At 36.0% G+C, this 20,001-nt stretch overlaps 1 protein-coding gene across 1 annotated transcript in view; it reads left to right on the top strand.

Annotated features, from left to right (window-relative positions):
• The window catches only part of MAN1A1 (mannosidase alpha class 1A member 1), a 162,137-nt gene that overhangs the window by 39,518 nt on the left and 102,618 nt on the right, over positions 1-20,001 (top strand). The window contains exons 3-5 of the mRNA XM_015064665.3: positions 254-350; positions 2,621-2,736; positions 17,623-17,703. Coding sequence (XP_014920151.3) covers positions 254-350; positions 2,621-2,736; positions 17,623-17,703 — 294 coding nt within the window. The remainder of the gene's footprint in view (positions 1-253; positions 351-2,620; positions 2,737-17,622; positions 17,704-20,001) is intronic.

The raw sequence follows: 20,001 nt of genomic DNA on the forward strand, positions 1-20,001 counted from the left end.
ATGATATCTCTGGATTCAAAAAAGAAATCTCCGTTTGTAAATATAAAGGGACAATGTGTGTGTGTGTGTGTGTGTGTGTGTGTGTGTATTCTAGTTTATTCATACCATTGTCACCTTTTTAATTAATCATCATCTTTTTAACTAAACGATAAGTTTTAAGGCTTTAACCTTTAGGTCCTCAGTGAATGATCTATTTCATAGCAAAAACATTTTAAATTCAAATTATAATCCTATTTTCATTTCTTTTTCTCAGATGATGAAACATGCTTGGAATAATTATAAACGTTATGCCTGGGGATTAAATGAACTGAAACCTATATCAAAAGAAGGCCATTCGAGCAGTTTGTTTGGTGAGTAGAATGTGCTTTGGTTTCTTAGTGACAGTAACTTTTCTCCGATTGATGGAACTTGTGGGTGGTAAAGTTTGTGTGCCCCTCCAGGCCATGTTGCTAGGAAACTTACATACCTGCTGCAATTATCTGCAAGGACTGGGCATAGTGTGTCCTTCAGACAGAGCACTCTACATTGGAATCACTTGAGTACCTTTAAAAAAAAATACTGATGCCTGGGGAACAGTCCCAAAGATTATCATTTAATGGCTATGGGTGCAGCATCAAGATTTTTGGCTCCTTGGGGTGATACCCAGCAGAGGAGCGTTTGGTCGGCTGCATTAACTGCTTCTTGTCAGGTAAAAGTTGTGTCTTTATCGATAAGCTTTATTGATCACCAGCCTGCCATGGTGATCTTCACTGTATCTTGGTGACTCTCAACTTTAGCTCTGGGTTTCTCCTGTTTGTGCCGTGGAAGAGAAAGTGAGAATGGATGGTCAGTTATTTGAATGTCCATTTATCTGTGTTGGCATGCTTCACTGCATTTTGTCCTCACAGCATCCCTTTATGTTTGGTACTGTGGGTATTAATAGCAATCCCGCTGTGACGTGAGGAAGCTAGGGAACAGAAGTGTTAGGTGGATTCCTTGGGTCACAGAGCTACCATTGTCATTCTCCTCACACTTGATTCTTTTTTATCCTGCACAATTTTGCCTATAAGTAATAGGATGAAGGGGATAGAGTCTTATTCCAACATTTCTTAATTCCACATAGAAAATGTGACTTTTTATACTTTAACTGAAGGTGTTAAATAGTATCAAATCATATAACAAACAACAGAATCAACTGATATTTATTATGCATTAAGCACCATTTGTGTGTCATCTCCCTTAACCTCATTATTATACACATTTTATAGATGAGAAAGATGCAGCTCAGAGCATAACTTGCCCATGTGAGCCCCGTACTAACAGGCTGAGCTGGGGCAGAACCCAGGTGTGTCTAAGGTCAGAGTCTGTGGTCCTCTTTTCCATTTATTCAGGATCTTCCATGTGTTTGGCTCTCCTTCCAGTACTGTGTTAACACAATACAAGTCTTTGCAGAGTTCATGGCCTTGGGCATGTGTGTAAACAGTGAGTTGTCAGAGCATTAGAAGGGTCAGTAGATATTCGTCTGAAGTTCAGATATTCATATGAAGTTGATTCCAGGTGGGAAGAAGAGAATTGTAAGAACAGTTAGGGAGAGCTGGCAGAGTAGAAGAAAGACTGGTTGGTCCATCACAGTGATGCAGACCTGGAAGAGAGCCCAAACCTGGAGTAGTGACAGAAGTGCTTTCAGGTGTTTTTATAAAGTAGTGTTTTCAGGACACAGTGACCAGTTAACATGGGTGTTGAGAGTTAGGAATTGAAGACAAATTTAGAAGCTTCATGCAGACTCAGAGGCCTTTGTTTTTTCATTGTTTCCTATAACTTTTTAAAATCGAATTCTGTTTTTGCTTTTATCCCTATAAAAGTTGCTTGTATAATTAATAACTCAGTTTTGTGTAAATTTGTCAAAATCTTTGTCAAGGAGATTATTTTGTTCTTTGTTAACGTGTTGATGATTTTTTAAATTATTCTTAAGCATCGAAACATACTAAGTCTCTTAGTATGGAATGTGCATATGAAGAAGACAGGTCTTTTCCATTCTGAGGAAGTTTACAGGCTAAAAGAGATGCATACAAGTAATTATAATGGAAGGCAGAAAGTGATGAATGCAAGACCAATGTAAAGTCTTCATGTCAAGGGAGTTCGAAGGAAATGAATCATAAAGTCAAGATGGGGTGGGTGGGTGGAAGGGGAGGTTAGGATCAGTCAGGCCTTCAAAGAGAGTGAATTCCATTTTAGAATAATGGCTTCTTAGAGCTATCATAATTTTAGATCTAACTATATTTAAAAATTTTGCACAGGTGCACTTTGATGTTATTACATTCAAATTAATATGTGTGTTGCTCCTTTGTTTCAGATCTACTTTTTGTTGCTGGAGAATTCAGTCACAAATGAAATGTCTAAGAGATTATTTTCTACAAGTTCAGAAGAAACTTTAAAGATTAGTGTATCAATTCATAGCCTGTGATTATTGTTAGTTTGGTTTTGATGCAGCTTTTACACTCTCTTTTACTGAAAGAAGTTTAGACTGTGTTCATTATTACTATTATTAATAAATTCTGTATTCTCCTTTTCCACGGATGGTCAATTTGCTTGTATGTGTGTCAAATATTTTAATCAATAAATGTTTTTCTGATATTTTCAGGTAGTATTAAAGGAGCAACAATAGTAGATGCCCTGGATACACTTTTTATAATGGAAATGAAAGATGAATTTGAAGAGGCAAAATCATGGGTTGAAGAAAATCTAGATTTTAATGTGGTGAGTTAAACAAAAATTGCCAATTCAGTTTTTAAACCTCAGTTTAACATGGACAAATTCTGCTGTGGGGCCAATTATTGTGCTATATACCATAGCAGAAACAAAGAATGCATGTTTAAATAGTACCATACTATATTCTTGCCCCCGTTACTGTGGAAGTACATGTTTTTGTTTTTTAGCAAATTAGGAGTAAGGAAAAAGAAATTAAAATCTGTCAAGGCCAACATGTGCCAAGTGTTGGTGTTCAAGTCCCATAACCACCCTATGAGATGGCCATTATTTTCACACTTGTACAGGCTATAAATTGGAGCCTCAGAGGCTTATCCAGATCACACAGCTAGTTGTGTGTCAGAGCTGTAAGTCTAGCAGAAATCTGTGTGGCTCCATGCTCATGCTTTTGCACCGTGGGCCATGGCACATTGTTTTCATTTTATTAAATTAACTTTTGTTAATTGGAGTACAGGGTGCCAGGTGGTGAGCTGCAGTCCAACAAAAGACCACAAGAGAAACTCCAGTAGAGAAGCTTATTACTCACGGGTCCTGAGGAGGTACGCAGCAGGCCTCCAGGGGCCACACAGAGAGGTCAGACAGAGTATAGACAGAACCTGGGGCACATGCCTTTAGTAGGGTGGGTATAGTGCTTTGGAGTCAAATTGGTCAATTTGTACTGGAAAGAGCTACGTTTTGGTAAGGTCCACAGGAGTCTTTTCTAAGGTGTGCACAAGGAGAAGGCCCTGAGGGGCTAGGGAGACGATTGATCACAAGGGCGACTGGGGGAGTCATGCCAGGAACTTGGATTTGCTTGTGACTGCGTGGGCTTAAGGCCCCCCACAGGCTATGTGGCTGCCAAGGCTGCAATACCAAGGAGACCTCCACTAAACTCTCAATATGCATCCACTGTCACATAAATAAGGCTTCAAAATTTGTTAGTTCTATACCCTTGTCTGCATAAAATGTTGTCAATATGTATTTGAAGCCTTTAAAAATCTTTGCGCGTGTACTATCATTCTTAACAAATACATCAAAATCTATTGTATACCAAGGAAAAGGTTCAGAATTAAGGAGAGCGGACACTTCAGAACTTCTTGATAATTTTGATTTGGGAGGACAGCATCTTGTCAGAGCTCATCTAATTCCATAATCAGTGTTTTGCCTCGTGATGAGATTGGCAAAAAACTTGTTTTAAAAAAGCGGAAGAGGGGTGCCTGGGTGGCTCAGTTGGTTAAGCATCCGACTTCAGCTCAGGTCATGATCTCGCAGTCCGTGAGTTCAAGCCCCGCGTCGGGCTCTGTGCTGACAGCTCAGAGCCTGGATCCTGTTTCGGATTCTGTGTCTCCCTCTCTCTCTGACCCTCTCCCCTTCATGCTCTGTCTCTCTCTGTCTCAAAAATAAGTAAACATTAAAAAAAATTTTTTTTAATTAAAAACATAAAAAAAAAAAAAAGCAGAAGACTGTTGGCCCAGCTGTGTTCTAGTCATTCATTTATGTTTGCATTATTAGTATTTTTAATCAGAGATTGTTTCACAGAAAGCCTTATAAGCCTCTTGTCTATCTGGTAAGCATTCGATAGTATCTGTAAATCTCCATAACCAGGCACAAGCAACATGCTGTATGTTGAAACTGGACATAGAGTGTTTCCCTCTCAACACCTCCACTTTGTGGAGCTCTTGTTCTCTCACAGACCCAGTGAGGACAACAGTGTCAAAATATTAAAGATCGATAAAACTAAATCTTTTTCCTAACTCTTTGCATTAAAAACCTATATAAATTAAAAGTTTGAATATTTTGTTTCAAGGCTGCATGCTGAGCTTAAGATTCTCTCCCTCCATCTGTATTCTCTCCCTCTCTCTAAAATAAATATATATATATATATATATATATATATATATATATATATATATATATATTTTTAAAGAATGAATATTTTGTTCCAGCCTTCTTATTAGTTGCCTTGTATGCCCCATTTTGGAGATCACTGCCTTAAAGGACATTTAGATAAGTCTGTGTTTAATCTGCCTTATAATTGAATTTGGAATATAAAGGAGACATATTCCAACATAAAAGGACCTTGGAGATCAATGTGTTCGGCTCTTTCATTTTAAAAATGAGAAAACAGGGGGCGCCTGGGTGGCTCAGTCAGTTAAGCGTCCAACTTTGACTCAGGTCATGATGTCACGGTTTGTGAGTTCCAGCCCTGCGTCGGGCTCTGTGCTGACAGCTCAGAGCCTAGAGCCTGCTTCAGATTCTGTGTCTCCTCCTCTCTCTGCCCCTCCCCAACTTGTGCTCTGTCTCTCTATGTCTCTCAAAAAATAAATAAATGTAAAAAAAAAATGTTTTTTTAATGAGAAAACAGACCCAGGGAGCTGGTGATTTGCTCAAGGTTCTACAGCTGTTTGATTGGAATGACTTGTGATAGCTCTAATATTATCAATAGAACTGAGAATGAAAAATCAAAGCAGTGAAAAAAAATTGTTTCTTCTTGAGGGTTTGTCGTCTCTTACTAATATCTTTGTCCCATCTTGTTATTTATAAGTTAAATTAAAATACTTACCTTTATTTTTTTTTTAATTTTTTTTTTTTGACGTTTATTTATTTTTGAGACAGAGAGAGGCAGAGCATGAACAGGGGAGGGTCAGAGAGAGGGAGACACAGAATCTGAAACAGGCTCCAGGCTCTGAGCTGTCAGCACAGAGCCCAACGCGGGGCTCGAACTCACAAGCCATGAGATCATGACCTGAGCCGAAGTCGGCTGCTTAACCGACTGAGCCACCCAGGCGCCCCTAAAATACCAGCTTTAAATAGGGCTTGTCATCAGCTATCTATGGGAGAGAAAATGGTTAATGTATTCCCTCCCCCAACCCCTCTCAAGAAAGGTTGGGAGAATAGGAACTGGATTCTGTCAAAATCAAATGATTTTTTTTTTCCTCCTGTTATCCAGTGTTTTTTCTTTCTTGTTTCTCTAATTCAAGTATAATTAACATAATGTTATATTTGTTTTGGATATATAGTGATTCAGCAATTCTATATATTTCTCAGTGCTCAACAAGATAAATATATTCCTAATTCCCTTTATTTCACCTCTCCTTCCCCTTTGTTAAGAGGATATTTATATTTTTCAGTTTTAGGGGAACCTTTGTACTGTTTTCCACAGTGGCTGCACCAATTTGCATTCCCACTGACAGTGCTCAAAGGTTTTTTTTTCTCCATATCCTCACCAACACCTGTTATTTCTTATGTATTGTGCCATTCTGACAGGTGTAAAGTGATATCTTGTGTGATTTTAATTTGCATTTCCTTGATGATTAGTGATGTTAAGCATCTTTTCATATATTTGTTGGCCAGTTGTATGTCTTTGGAAAAATGTCTATTCAGGTCTTCTGCCCATATTTTAATTAGATTGGGGTTTTTTGATCTAAAATTGTATAAGTTCTTTATATATTTTGGATATTAACCCCTTATCAGATATATCATTTGCAAACATCTTCTCCCATTCAGTAGGTTGCCTTTTTGTTTTGTTGATGGTTTGCTTTGCTGTGTAAAAGCTTTTTATTTTGGTGTTGTCCTAATAGTTTAACTTTGCTTTTGTTTCCCCGTCTGAGGAGATATATCGAGAAAAATGTTTCTACAGCCAATGTCAAAGACATTACTGCCTATCCTTTCTTCTAGGAATTTTATGATTTCAGATCTCACATTTAGGTCTTTAATCCATTTTGAATTTATTTTTGTGTATGGTCCAGTTTCATTCTTTTGCATGTAGCTGTCCAGTTTGCCCAGCACCATTTGATGAAGAGACTATCTTTTCTCCATTGTATGTTCTTGACTAGTCATACATTAATTGACCAAATAAATGTGTATTTCTGGACTCTATTATGTTTTCTTGATCTCTGTGTCTGTTTTTGTGCCAGTAACAAACTGTTTTGATTACTACAGCTTTGTAGTGTGTCTTGAAATCTGGGGTTGTTGATACCACCAACTTTGTTCTTTTTCAAGATTGCTTTGGCTGTTTGGGGGTTTTGTGGTTCCATACATATTTTAGGATTATTGTGCTAGTTCTGTGAAAAATATTAATATTCTTATAGGGATTGCATTCAATCTGTATATTACTTTGATGGTATGGACATTTTAGCAATATTAGCTCTTCTAATCCATGAGCATGGAATATCCTTCCATTTATTTGTGACTTCTTCAATTTCTTTCATCAGGGTTTTAGTTCTTAGAGTACTCCTCTTTGGTGATGTTTATTCCCAGATATTTTATTATTTTTGGTATAGTTGTAAATGGGATTGTTTTCTTAATTTCTCTTTCTGCTGCTTCATTGTTAGTGTATAGAGATATGGGGCACTTGGGTGGCTCAGTCGGTTGGATGTCCAGCTTCGACTCAGGTCATGATCTCACGGTTTTTGAGTTTGAGCCCCAAGTCAGGCTCTGTGCTAACAGCTCAGAGCCTGGAGCCTGCTTTTCATTCTGTGTCTCATTCTCTCTCTGCCCCTCCCCACTTGTGCTCTGTCTCTCTCTGTCTCTCAAAAATAAATAAATGTAAAGAAAAGAAAATAAATGCAACATATTTCTGTAATTAATTTTGCAGTTTTACCATATTCATTTGTCCAAGATCAAATGATTGAAGACAGGAAAGTAGATGTCAGTGATGTTCTACCTGAATAGTATCCAGGTCCCTTGTCTTTTAATTACAAAATTGCTCCCCCAAACTCCCCAAATCCTGCAACAATTCTTTGCTTTCATTACCAGCAGTAGTCTGAGAAACTGTGGAATCATTTATTTAAAAGAACGAAGCATAAAGGCCTCTCAAGCTAACAGACAAGGTAACAGAAGGTGGTTGGCTGACCTCAGACCACTACCAGGTGACATGAATGTGTTCCGTGGGCGGTGGGGACCTGTGAGGAAGCAGAGGGAATCTAATAGGGGATATTAGGCTGTGGAGAAGAGCCAATTTTTGTGCTTCCTTACTTTCAGGATAAAGCAGTCTGACTGTTCTTGAGTGGTTGCTTAAATGCTGACCTTTAACGTTGTTTATTTAAAGCTATATTTTTGTTTTTTAACAAGATTTTATCCAAATAATTGACAGACTTGTGTAAAATACCATTTTAGAACTCTTATTGATAATCTTGGCCTATGTCTTTCAAAATATACTTTAAAAGTCACAGCTACAGGTCTCAAATTTCTGTTTCTTATAATACTATTCCTAATGTGAGAGATCTTGAAACATATTTGTTATAGTTCTCTCTGGGTATTGCCATATTTTCCCTTAAAAAAGCATTTATCAGTAACATCCAAGTGATAGTACTTCTCATCTTAAAATTAGTAAATAAAATTCAGGAAAGCTGTATTGTTTTAATCTACTAATCATTGTTTTATAAAATTCTTCAGCTTCCAATTTTCTGGTTGGTTTTAATATGTCTTATATGAGAATTCGTTTTATATTTGCTCAATTTACCCAGAGGCTCAGGTGATTATATCAATAATTACACAGCTTTCTTTTTGAAAATGCAAACTTTTTCCGTTTATCTGAAGGACGGAGACATTGGAGAGGCTTATTAAACAAAGAGAGAAAATTTGTTTTGTTTTTATGGATAACATGTAATATGATTCCAGCTTAGATAAATTATTGCTTGTTTTTAAATTAACTTTTTTTCCTGATAAAGTATTAATTATAATTGGCAGTGTCAGGGTATTGCAGAAAAGTTAATGCATCCAAATTTATTGCAAGGGAAAAATCAGAATGAAGCTGAAACAAACACTACTGTTGAGAGTTGGTTTATCCTGTGGTGCTCTTGAGCATCAAGAATAAATGTTTTTGTATGTGAAATATTCAATTTGCATCACTTACAGGTGTAAAGTAAATGTTTTTTTTTATTGGTTTATACTATCATTAACTAAAACTAATTTTCTTTTAATTAAGGCATAGCAAGTTGATTCCATTTGCATACTTGGTAGCACAGAGTTCAAGTGGCTCTAATAACGGGCTTAAAATAAATCACTGAGATAATATATAGGAGCAAGGGCTTCCCAGGTGGAGCTTTGTACAAGCATCTGTAGAGGAACACAGATCTGGGCAGACCTCTAAAGGTAGATTCCAATGCATGAGTTTTCTGGTTTTAATTCAAAGTAATCCTAAAACCAAGAATCTGAAACACATCCTTGGTTACTCATTATTTATTTCATTCATATGTTATTTACTAAACACGTTTTAAGGTGAGTTACCCTCCTGGAGCTTATAGTCTAGCAGGAAAAATAGAGTACTTAGCTGGGGCCAAGTTCTCTTGAGGGAGGAAGAAAGGAAAGAGGAAACCACCATTTAAAGAGTACAGAGACATGCCAAGTATTATGCTAGGTGATTTTTTTCCATAAGTTATCTCATTTAGTGTTTGTGACAGCCTTACAGGGTAAGTGGTATTGTCCCTGTTTTTATACATGAAGAGGTGATTAACTAATTTCCAAATCACACAGCAAGTAAAAGCTGTGGGTGAACAAGATCTGCCTAACTCAGCGACCATGTTTTTATTAGAGAGGAAGTGCAGAGAGTTGTGAAATACATATAGGCAGCCAGAGAATTTGAATCCTCCCAGGTTAGGCATGTAATCTTCATATCACAGCACACATTAAAGTGTATTGTTCCACAGGTATTCAATAAATTCTAATTAAATGAACGAGAAGTTATCTTGTCCTACTTCTCAACAGACTATGCTAGACTCAGAGAACAAGATGACAGGGCGCAAGGATAACTGTACTGTGTCATATTTTGAAATAGTTAGAGATGATCTGGACTTCAAGTGCAATTGATCTACTTGTTTTTTATCTAGCCTACTTCCAGAAGAGATTTGCGGTGGCTCCTGCTACTGGAAAGTCTTTAACATAAGAACAAATGATCAAGAGTTTCATATTTAGGCATTTCTAAGTTCAGTTCTCAGTGCTGCCTATTCTTTACTGTCACCTCAAAGAAGTATTGATTACCTAGATCCTTTCAGGAGAAATATTGAAAACTGTGTTCAGTATTAATATTATAGAATATGTAGAACTTTTCTCCAGATAATAATTTTTATATAAAACCTCAGTAAATGCCAAAGTTATATTAACTATTAAAAAGCATTTTTCTTCATTGAGGTAAAGTGGTATCTCTATGACAGGGGGAGCTTTGAGAATGACAAAGGATAGATGATTAGCCTATTTGAGACACTTACCTAGCAACACACTAAGATGGTGGTCTTTGGCAAGCACATGGGTTGTACTTTTTTTCCTTAATTTTTTTATTGCAGTAAAATACACTGGTACCATAAACTGGTACCATCATAACCATTTTTAAGGGTACAATTCAGTAGTATTAAGTACTATAATATTAATAGTATCATATTGCTGTGCAACCATCACCACCATCCATATCCAATTCTTTTAATCTTGCAAAACTGAAACTCAGTTCCCATTAAACACTAACTTCCCAACCTTTATCCGTCCAGCCCCTGACAACCACCATTCTACTTTCTGTCTGTATGATTATGACTACACTAGCACCTCCTATAAAGGGGATTCATAAGGTATTTGTCATTTTGTGACTGCCTTATTTCACTTAGCATAATGTCTTCAAGGTTCATTCATATTACAGCATATGTCAGAATTTCCTGCCTTTTTAAGGTTGAGTAATATTTTCATCAGATGTATATTCCACGTTTTGCTTATTTACTCAGCTGTCAGTGGCAGTTGGATTACTTCCATGTCTTAGCTATTGTGAATGTTTCTAGGAACACAGGTATCCAAATGTCTATTTGAGATCCTACTTACAATTGTTTTTTGTATACACCCAGATGTGGGATTGCTGGATTGTATGGCAATTCTATTTACAATTTTTGGAGGAACCACCTTGCTGCTTTCCACAGTTGCTGCATTGTTTTACCTTCCCACCAATAGTGTGCAAGTGTTCCAGTTTCTCCACATTCTCACCAACACTGTTATTTTCTGATTTTGTTTTTTACAGTAGCCATCAGTAGCAGATGTGAAGTGGTATCTCACTGTAGTCTTGATTTGCATGAATTGTACTTTTTATCATAACGAGTACTGTATGTTTAAGATAACAGGCGAACTTAATCTCTTCCCTTTTTTTTTAAGTTAAAGTACAATGTTGACATGCAATGTTATTTAAGTTTCAAGTGTACAATATACTGATTTCACAATTCTCTACATTATGCAATGCTTACGACATTAAGTGTGGTTGCCCTCTGTCACCATACAGTGTTACTACAATATTATTGACTGTATTCCCTATGCTGTACTTTAATTCCTGTGATTTATTTATTTCATAACTGGAAGTTTGCACTTCTTAATCCCCTCTGCCTGTTTCCCCCACCCCTTCGGCTCTGGCAACCAAAAGTTTGTTCTCTGTATTTATGAAGCTATTTCTGTTTTGTTTGTTCCTTTGTTTTGTCTTTTAGATTCCACATATAAATGACATCATATATGATATTTGTAAAGTTTTATGGTATTCATCTGACTTATTTCACTTAGGCTAATACCCTTTTGGTCCATCCATATTATCTCAAATGACTTATCCTTTTTCATGGCTGAGTAATATTTATGTGTGTGTGCACGGGCATGCATATATCTTTTTGAATTAGTGTTTTCATTTTCTTTCATTAAATACTCAAAAGTGGAATTACTGGATCATATGGTATTTTTTTTAACTTTTTTAACGTTTATTCATTCTTGAGAGACAGAAAGAGACACAGTGTGAGTGGGTGAGGGGCAGAGAGAGGGAGGCAGAATCTGAAGCGGGCTCTGGGCTCTGAGTTGTCAGCACAGAGCCTGACGTGAGGCCCGAACCCACAAACCCCAGGATCGTGGCCTGAGCTGAAGTCAGGTGTTCAACCAACTGAGCCACTCAGGCGCTTCAATATGGTATTTTATTTTTAATTTTTTGAGGAACTTCCATACTGTTTTCCACAGTGGCTGCACCAATTTTATTCCCACCAATAGTTTAATAATCCAGACTGTTCTTTTACCCTACTTTTCAAGAAAATAAGCTATAAGGTTCCCTGTTGGAAGGACGTAAATAAGTTAACCTCACAAAGCAATTTTTGGATCATCTCAAATACCTGAATGCGTACTTGACATAGGTCCAGAGTTCTATGCCATAGACCATGAAAGAAGTGACTTCTGCTTTAGTATTTGCCTTAGTCTATTTTAGAATAGCATTATGTCTCTATGGAGGCAAATAAGTTAATTATCTGTTGAATGGAGTTATTCAGTATTTTTATCTGAATGCAAATCAGTGCCTGCCAAGCGTGATGATTTAAGTTTTGGCTTTAAAAGGATACTGAGATGTTCTGTCAATAATTAGTGATAGATTGGACTACTAGTTGAGGGTCCTTCTGGGTCTGCATAGTAAAATCTATTCACATAGAGAAGATGGTCTACCTTTGTGGCCTAACGCTTTGTTCCTCTTAAGAGGCTTATCATGTTACTTAAACATGAAACTAAAAGCTGCTAGGACATATGTTACACTAAGTTACATTGTTTAATATTTCAATTTAATCTGTTAAAAGGAGTTTTATACTTTTAATCCTCGAAATAATAATACAAAACACACTTTGAAATACTACTTATAATCCAAGGTGTCTGCTAAGCTTAAACATAGGCAAGGTGTATGGGCAGTTACCACTCTTAAATCAATGTCTTTGAAAAGTCTCGTTTCCAACGTACTTTTCAGTAAGGCAAAGCATAGTTATCATATATGTTAGGAGTGGAGCAGTTATTATTAAACATAGTTACTGCATTGGATTGTGGTAGGGCAGTTATTAATGCTTGCTTTTCACTTACAGTTCATTGAGTAGAAAGCTGGTGGGGAGTTTGGAGGAATAGCTAGCAAAGAAGTAGTCTCTGATTTGAGGGCTCAGAGAATTACCCTTAAAAAAAGAAGCCTAAACATTTATCCACGGGATACAGGTGTGCTGTTTCGAAGAGACACATGCACCCCCATGTTTATAGCAGCACTATCAACAATAGCCAAAGTATGGAAAGAGCCCAAATGTCCATCGATGGATGAATGGATAAAGAAGATGTGGTATATATACAATGGAGTATTACTCAGCAATCAAAAAGAATGAAATCTTCCCATTTGCAACTACGTGGATGGAACTGGAGGGTATTATGCTAAGTGAAATTAGTCAGAGAAAGACAAAAATCATATGACTTCACTCATATGAAGACTTTAAGAGACAAAACAGATGAACATAAGGGAAAGGAAACAAGTTATATAAAAACAGGGAGGGGGACAAAACATAAGAGACTCATAAATATGGAGAACAAACTGAGAGTTGCTGGAGGGGTTGTGGGAGGGGGGATGGGCTAAATGGGCAAGGGGCATTATGGAATCTACTCTTGAAATCATGGTTTCACTATATGCTAACTAATTTGGAAGTAAATTTTAAAAAATAAAAAATTAAATTAAAAAAAAAGCCTAAGAATTTGGACCAAATACTCAGAATATTATTAAAATATTTTTGAAAATTTTGAAAATAAAAGTCCTCTTCCCAAGAGGCCTTTTTCAATTAAATACAATTAATCAGATCTGTCATGCCATGTAGAATCATAAGAATTAAGAATTCCTTTAGTATAAGTTTGAGTCTATGTCTGTTCTTTAGGGAAAGGCTGTGCCTCTGTAGTTCCTCAATCAAAAGAAAACTGTGGTTAAATCTGTGCTATAAACTAAATTTGTTATTCTAATGGTGAAGCCCATTTCATTCACTGAGATTAATTAAAATCTATCATTTTACAGAAAATTTTGGTGAATAAATTGATTATAAAAATATCAAATAAATCCCTAATAAAGTTTTCTTACTTGTTTAAAATTCTATCTTGCCTAGTGGGAGAAAGTTAATCCTTCAGACATTCATTCTGAAACAAGGATTTTGAAGTGTTTACTTTTCCTCTTGCCCAGATAGAGTTAGGTTCTTTGTGCTCATAAATCAAATCTGTTGACTTGAAGGAAGTCAGTAGAAATATGGAGCATAGTATTAAGAATTAGGAGAGGGAGACATGCAAAATGGTATGTTGAATTAAACTCTTTTATCCATTTTAGCATTCTTTATCAGTTTATTTCATAATTCACATAAATGTGTAGTGAACTAGATGACAGAAATGTTAAGGGATAAACTTACAGAAATTATAAGTCTAAGACAACCAGTATAAAAGATTAGTACTGTGGCCTAATTTTTCCATAATTTGTCATACTCACATCTTGATTCTAGGTGTGACCTTAGTTATACAATATATTTTACTTAATCTATATATGAATGTGGTTAAGTGTGCCCTTCAATTCAAAGACCGTTGGTAGAGGAAAGTCAAAATGAAGGAGGCATTTCTCCAAGCCACATTTTTTGATGGTTAGGCTTTCAGCCAAAAATGTCCACTTCCACTTGTTTATCAATTGTGATATTAACTAATAGGTGCATGCAATTTAGCCACAAGACTGGATCAACTTCTCAACCTGGCAACCACATATGACAGTACACTAGAAGCCGTAGAATATTGGAGCATATCCCTGCGATGTAACCTTACTTAAAGATTTAAGGAAGGTAACTTTATTTTAAAACAAACACAGATCAAGGAGATTGCAAAATAAATAAATCACACAAGATTTTAGTGTTACGGGCTCTTTGCGACTCCCCTCCTTCACATACTATCTTCTCCCTGTCCTAATCCCTCTCTGCCATTAGAGTAAGTCACTAGAAAAGTTTTAGAACATCTTAAAAGATACTGCATGAATATTGGTGGGATGAATATATTCACTTTAATTTAATAATATTTTTTAATGGAAATCATAATCAGAAATTAATAAAGATAGCCTACAACCCTGATTGTAGAAATTCCCTTTTGAAAATCCCGATACCTTATATGAAGTATATCAAACCCAAAAGGAAGTTTGGTCAAAATACAGTATTTCAAAAGAGAATTTTTTAGACATTGAGAAAGAGGACTCCCATGAGGGTCAGAGAAGATGTGTCAGTTTGCATTCTAGAATTTAGAATATTGGGATTCTGGAGTTTCTGATATTCCAGTAACCCCTGAGGAAATAAACTAAGATAGGCCTTGGTTTATGTCGCCTGAGTTACTGTGCTGTGGGTAATGGCAGCCGTTCTCTGCTGAGTGCATTATGCCAGGCACCATACACAGTGCTTTACATTCAGACTCCTAGTGCCTTGTAAGGAATGCGTTGTCCCTTTTTACAAACAAGAAAACAGAGACTCAAAGAGAGTAAGTGACTTGCCTGGGATCTCACCCTCAGCCTTCAAGCCCAGGTCTTTCTGACTCTAAGGTAGTCTTTTTATGGTCTGTTGTTTCCAATATAGAAAACCAGTTTGCTATGGTGGGAGAATTTTTTTCTTCGTCCTTTTCATCTAAGGATCTATAAAGTGAACAAAATATCTAAATCTCAGTCTTTTGACCTAATCACATAATACAGCCCAGAATGTTGAAAGATCTCTCAAATTAAGGTTTATAAATAATTTAGATTTAACTTTGATAAAAAGAAGTAGAAAAAATAATGTTGGGAGTTCTAATGTCATTCCAGTTTTCAAAAGGGGGAAATATGATGATTCTTGAGTAGTCGTAATGGTGATGTGACATTCCTGAACAAGGCTTTTAAAGACAAGGACACAGCAGTCACTGGAAAGCTGCATGGGTTCACTAACAAGCCAGATTTGCTTCTTGGACAGGCTCACTAGACTGTTAGATCCATGAAATTCAAAAGGCAAAGCAACTGACTTTGAGCATGGTGTTTTGCAAGGTCATTTCTCAATATTTTATAGAGCAAGATCAACAGAATTTAGGTTCTAGAATACATTGCTGGATCAATATCTGGTTGAACAGCTGTACCCAATAAGTGATTGATGTCTAGCTGAAGATATATTCTGATGATATTTGACATGGCTCAGTCTTCTACCTTGCAGTAATTTTTATCAGATGTCTATATCAAAGTCCTCATAACCAAAATTTTCATAGGAGGAAGAGAATGCATATCTAATAAACCCATAGCCAGAATAAGAATATAAAAATCACTTTCACAGATTTTAGTAGGTAGAAATGCAGAGGACTGCTCTCAGACTTAAAAACTGAAAACACAAGTAAAATACAAGAGTTTAAATTCCTTTGATTTTACTATAAGACACTGTTACCTTTAGACATAAGAAATATAGCATGTGAACCAAAGTAAATTAGTGAACTCCCTTCCTTTTTCCTTATCAGTGATTTTGTGGAATAAAGAAGCTTTTACCAATATGCCTACAATGCTCATTCTGAATGATGCACCTCAATGATAAATTGCACCTCTATAGAGTCAAATCATATCAGGTGCATGTTGCAGATTATGAAATACTGTTAAACGAGCCCACTAAAGAGTCTTATGATGCTTTTGCCTACCTCTGGCCCACTAATTCTTATAAGTTGTTTTCATCCTTTACAGGAAATTTTTTGAAAAATTTTTAACCATAAGTAGTTGGCTAGCTTTCATTGTTAGATCCTTATAACTTTTTAGCAAGAGCATGGGGCAATTAAATGAAAATCTATGTGTATTTGTCTTTTCTGGAATTGTTTCCTCCCACTAAAGTGTAGATTCCATGAGTCTGAGGACCTTGTCAGTCTTCATTACCTTGACCCTAGGGCTTATGACAGTGCCTGGCACATAGTAGTTGCTTGATAAATATTTGTTAAAAGAAATAATGTCTTGGATGATTTTAACTAAGCTCATCTGCAAGACATTGACTCCATATAATATAGTTTGCTGTTAGCCCCTATGATTATCAGTGAATGGTTGGACCTTATGTAAAAGGGAACAACTACTGAGTAGGCCAATGAACATGAAGGGAAGCAACCAAAGATTAAAGAGGATCTTACCCCTATTGTAGGTTAGCTGTGTGAAATTTTCTAGTAACAGCATGTAGGACAGGTCTATTTAGTAGTCAAGTCTTGTAAAATAATACAAGTATTGGTGATAATTACTAATTATATGCCACAACGGTATGGCCATTAATAAAGGGACTTGGTGCATTATCATGGAGGTGATAATAGGAGTCAGGACAGCGCAGAGCCATGGGCCAGGAATCGGAGTACTCCAGTCAAATTCTGATTCAACCACTTATTTGTTGTCCGACCTTAAAAATGTCACAATAACCACTCTACATCTCAGTGTCTCCATTTGTAAAATAGACATAAGACTAGTAATTATTTCACAGGGCTGGTGTGAGTATTAAAGGATGTAGTTCAGGTAAAGAGACTAGCACAGGATCTGGCACACTGTGGGTAATAAAAGCAGGCTCCTTTATGCAGATAAAATTTCTTCCCAGGAAGATGTCCATCCTAGGCCCCAGGCAGGAATTTGGGAAAAAGCACTGGGAACCCAGGTCCCCCCAACTTCAAATTCTATTTGCATTCTACCTCTGCTACTTTAACATGGTGGGAGAAGAACGCTAGAATAATGTTCAACCACCAGCCAAAGTACAGAGTCTGAATGGCCTTTCAGGAAGAAAAAGCAGGCAGATGAATAAGATAAAGGGGAACACAACAGAACAGAAAAATAAAATGTCCTGGCCCTGTGGCATCTGCACAAATAGAGAATACCAGCTAAGTACCGTATCTGTTGTTGAGCAGAGGGCGCATAACTTAATTTTAGAAATATTTTATAATTGTTAAGAGTCAAAATTATTTTTGTTTACATATATTTTGACATTGTTAAAAGAGAGGAACATTTTCTCTTGTATATAAATTGCTCTGGGCAAACATAAGATGGAGTAAAATTTAAATATTTGGCACATTTTATCATGATGGCATTTTTCTCAATTGTGTGCTATCATTTATGTATGAACCTTCTTTATTCTATTTCCACAGAATGCTGAAGTTTCTGTTTTTGAAGTAAATATACGCTTCGTTGGTGGACTACTCTCAGCCTACTATCTGTCTGGAGAAGAGGTAAGATGAAACAATAAAATTACATTTTTTTGGAGTAAAATGTGCTTTCTATGGTACCTATTTTCATATTTTGATGGGCCTCAAGCATACAATGAATTGTCATATAATATATACTAATTAGACCACACTGGGAGATTTGGGCACAAGTTGTAAGGAAATGTTAAGCAATGCCTTTAAAAAAGCCTGCCTCCATTCTGTTAGGTGTGGTGTGGTTACAACCATAAATCACATACACCTGTTGACCAATTAAACAGGCTTAGTGCAATGGCAGGCCTGTGAATGATTGTTTTTTCCTTAAAAATTATTTTAATGTTAGCATAATGTTAGCTTAATAAAAACCTTTTTTAAGGTAGAGACATTTTGACAGGTAAGATATAAAAATTACAGTGTTTAAGAAATTGAGAGGGTGAGTGAGATACTCAGCCTTGCAGTGAGAAGCCCTGTAGGCCAGTGTGTCCCTGTGTAAAGTGCTTTGGAGCTCTTCCTAGAGCAAAGCTCAATTAATTATCTGTTCCGAGGAAAGCAGGAATTTTTCATTTAGCTGCCTTTTATTGACAGATTAAGAAAGGATTTTTGTATCATGCTTGTATAGAGTATGAATGCTATTTTCTTGAAAGGTTTTGGACAACTTTATGACTATCTTAAGTTTCCACTAAGTTGTTGGAGCAGACTTCGTCTTTAATGTTGACAGTATTAAAAGCTGACGTCAAGGCAAAACAGTCAGATATTTCAATTTCATGTCAGTCAGATTTGTGTGAGCCTCAGCATTCTGGCTAGAGTGGATCTTACCTAGTGTAGTATTTCATGTATTTCTATGCTCCTTCAAACAGATTTAAGCAGAGCAATAAATGTTTAATGAGAAAAGCTGCTTGACTTTGTTCCTGTCTCTCGGGTACTTTCCTAGCCATAACAAAGCAGCCTGCGCAATCTTAACGTTCTCTCCGTCTTTAGATTTTATTCTACCGTAGATATTTTTAAAGTATATAAATGGCTTCTATATTCCCCTATATCTGTCCTGCTGAAGTGTTAAATTCTTTTCTTCGTTATAGATTCTGTCGCCTTCTCAGCCAGGGTAAAGAGACTTTCTGGCACATCATGCCTCTTCTTCCTTTTTTCCAGTCCCACATAACTTCATGTGTTCAGTTTAGTTTAAGATGTTCTAAGCATTAAGCCAGAGAATCCATATTTTTAAAAAGACATACTGAAAATTAATGTTATTTTAGTTAGCAAGTATCTGCTTTTAGAATATTTGTCTTTGAGTGTCCAGTGCCTGGTATTCTCATTGTTTTTGACATGACATACTTACACTGAACTTGGTTTTAACTTTGTTCATCATTTATGTGGAGGTGAGACAATTTGGAGGAAGTAAGAATGGCATGCTAGCATATATCTGGGCTCAAATAGGATAATTGAGCATATAAAGAGAAACAAGTAACATTTCTTTTAAGTTTGCATCATATTTAATTGGGATTTTTTTTCACCTGTAACAGTGACTTAAGTTTATGTACATATATATTTCATATGCGTGTGTGCTTATTATAGACATATATTTATGTACTTTATATAACTATAATACCCACAGATATTTTTCCTATAGATAAAATCATTTGCCTCAGATCTTGTAAAGGTATTTTTTTATTCCATACTTAGATAACTTTAGTAAACTAAAGACTACAAAGAACACCTCCATTGAAAATAATTCTTTTAGTGTATTTGTTTTATGCTTATCCCCATGCAAAACATTGTTTTCATTACATCTAGATTGTCTACATTTTAATTTTATAAAAATTACTTAAGGTATTTTCTTTCCTACATACATTTCTGTTTCTATAGAATATACTTTTAGTACATAAGGATTCATCTTCTCAGCATAGTTTTTGCATAACCAGTCTCTAAATGTTGGATAGTTGGGTTTTTTCTAGTATTCCTGTATTTTGGATAATGTAGCTAATAAATATTTATTCTCTAAAGTGGGATTTCTTGGTGAGAAGTGATAAATACTAGACTTTTGTAACACCATCTCCTCTTTTTTCCTCTCAGTTACCTCATCACTGACAATTTCATTTGACCAATGCACTCAGGGGAGTTGTCCATCAGGAATGTGGTCAAGAAAAATTATTTTACCCCAAACACTCAGGGAATAGGCTATCAGGAATGTGGTCAAGAAAAATTACTTTACTTCAAATCTGTGCTTAAGCTATTTGTCTCCATATCAAAACAAACAAAAAAAAATAATAATTGAGCATTCATTAATAGAAAGAACATCAATATGGCCAAATTATTAATTAGTTAGTTTCA

The sequence above is a fragment of the Acinonyx jubatus genome, chromosome B2 (genome assembly GCF_027475565.1).
Source record: "Acinonyx jubatus isolate Ajub_Pintada_27869175 chromosome B2, VMU_Ajub_asm_v1.0, whole genome shotgun sequence".
In the NCBI taxonomy this organism is placed as follows: domain Eukaryota; kingdom Metazoa; phylum Chordata; class Mammalia; order Carnivora; family Felidae; genus Acinonyx; species Acinonyx jubatus.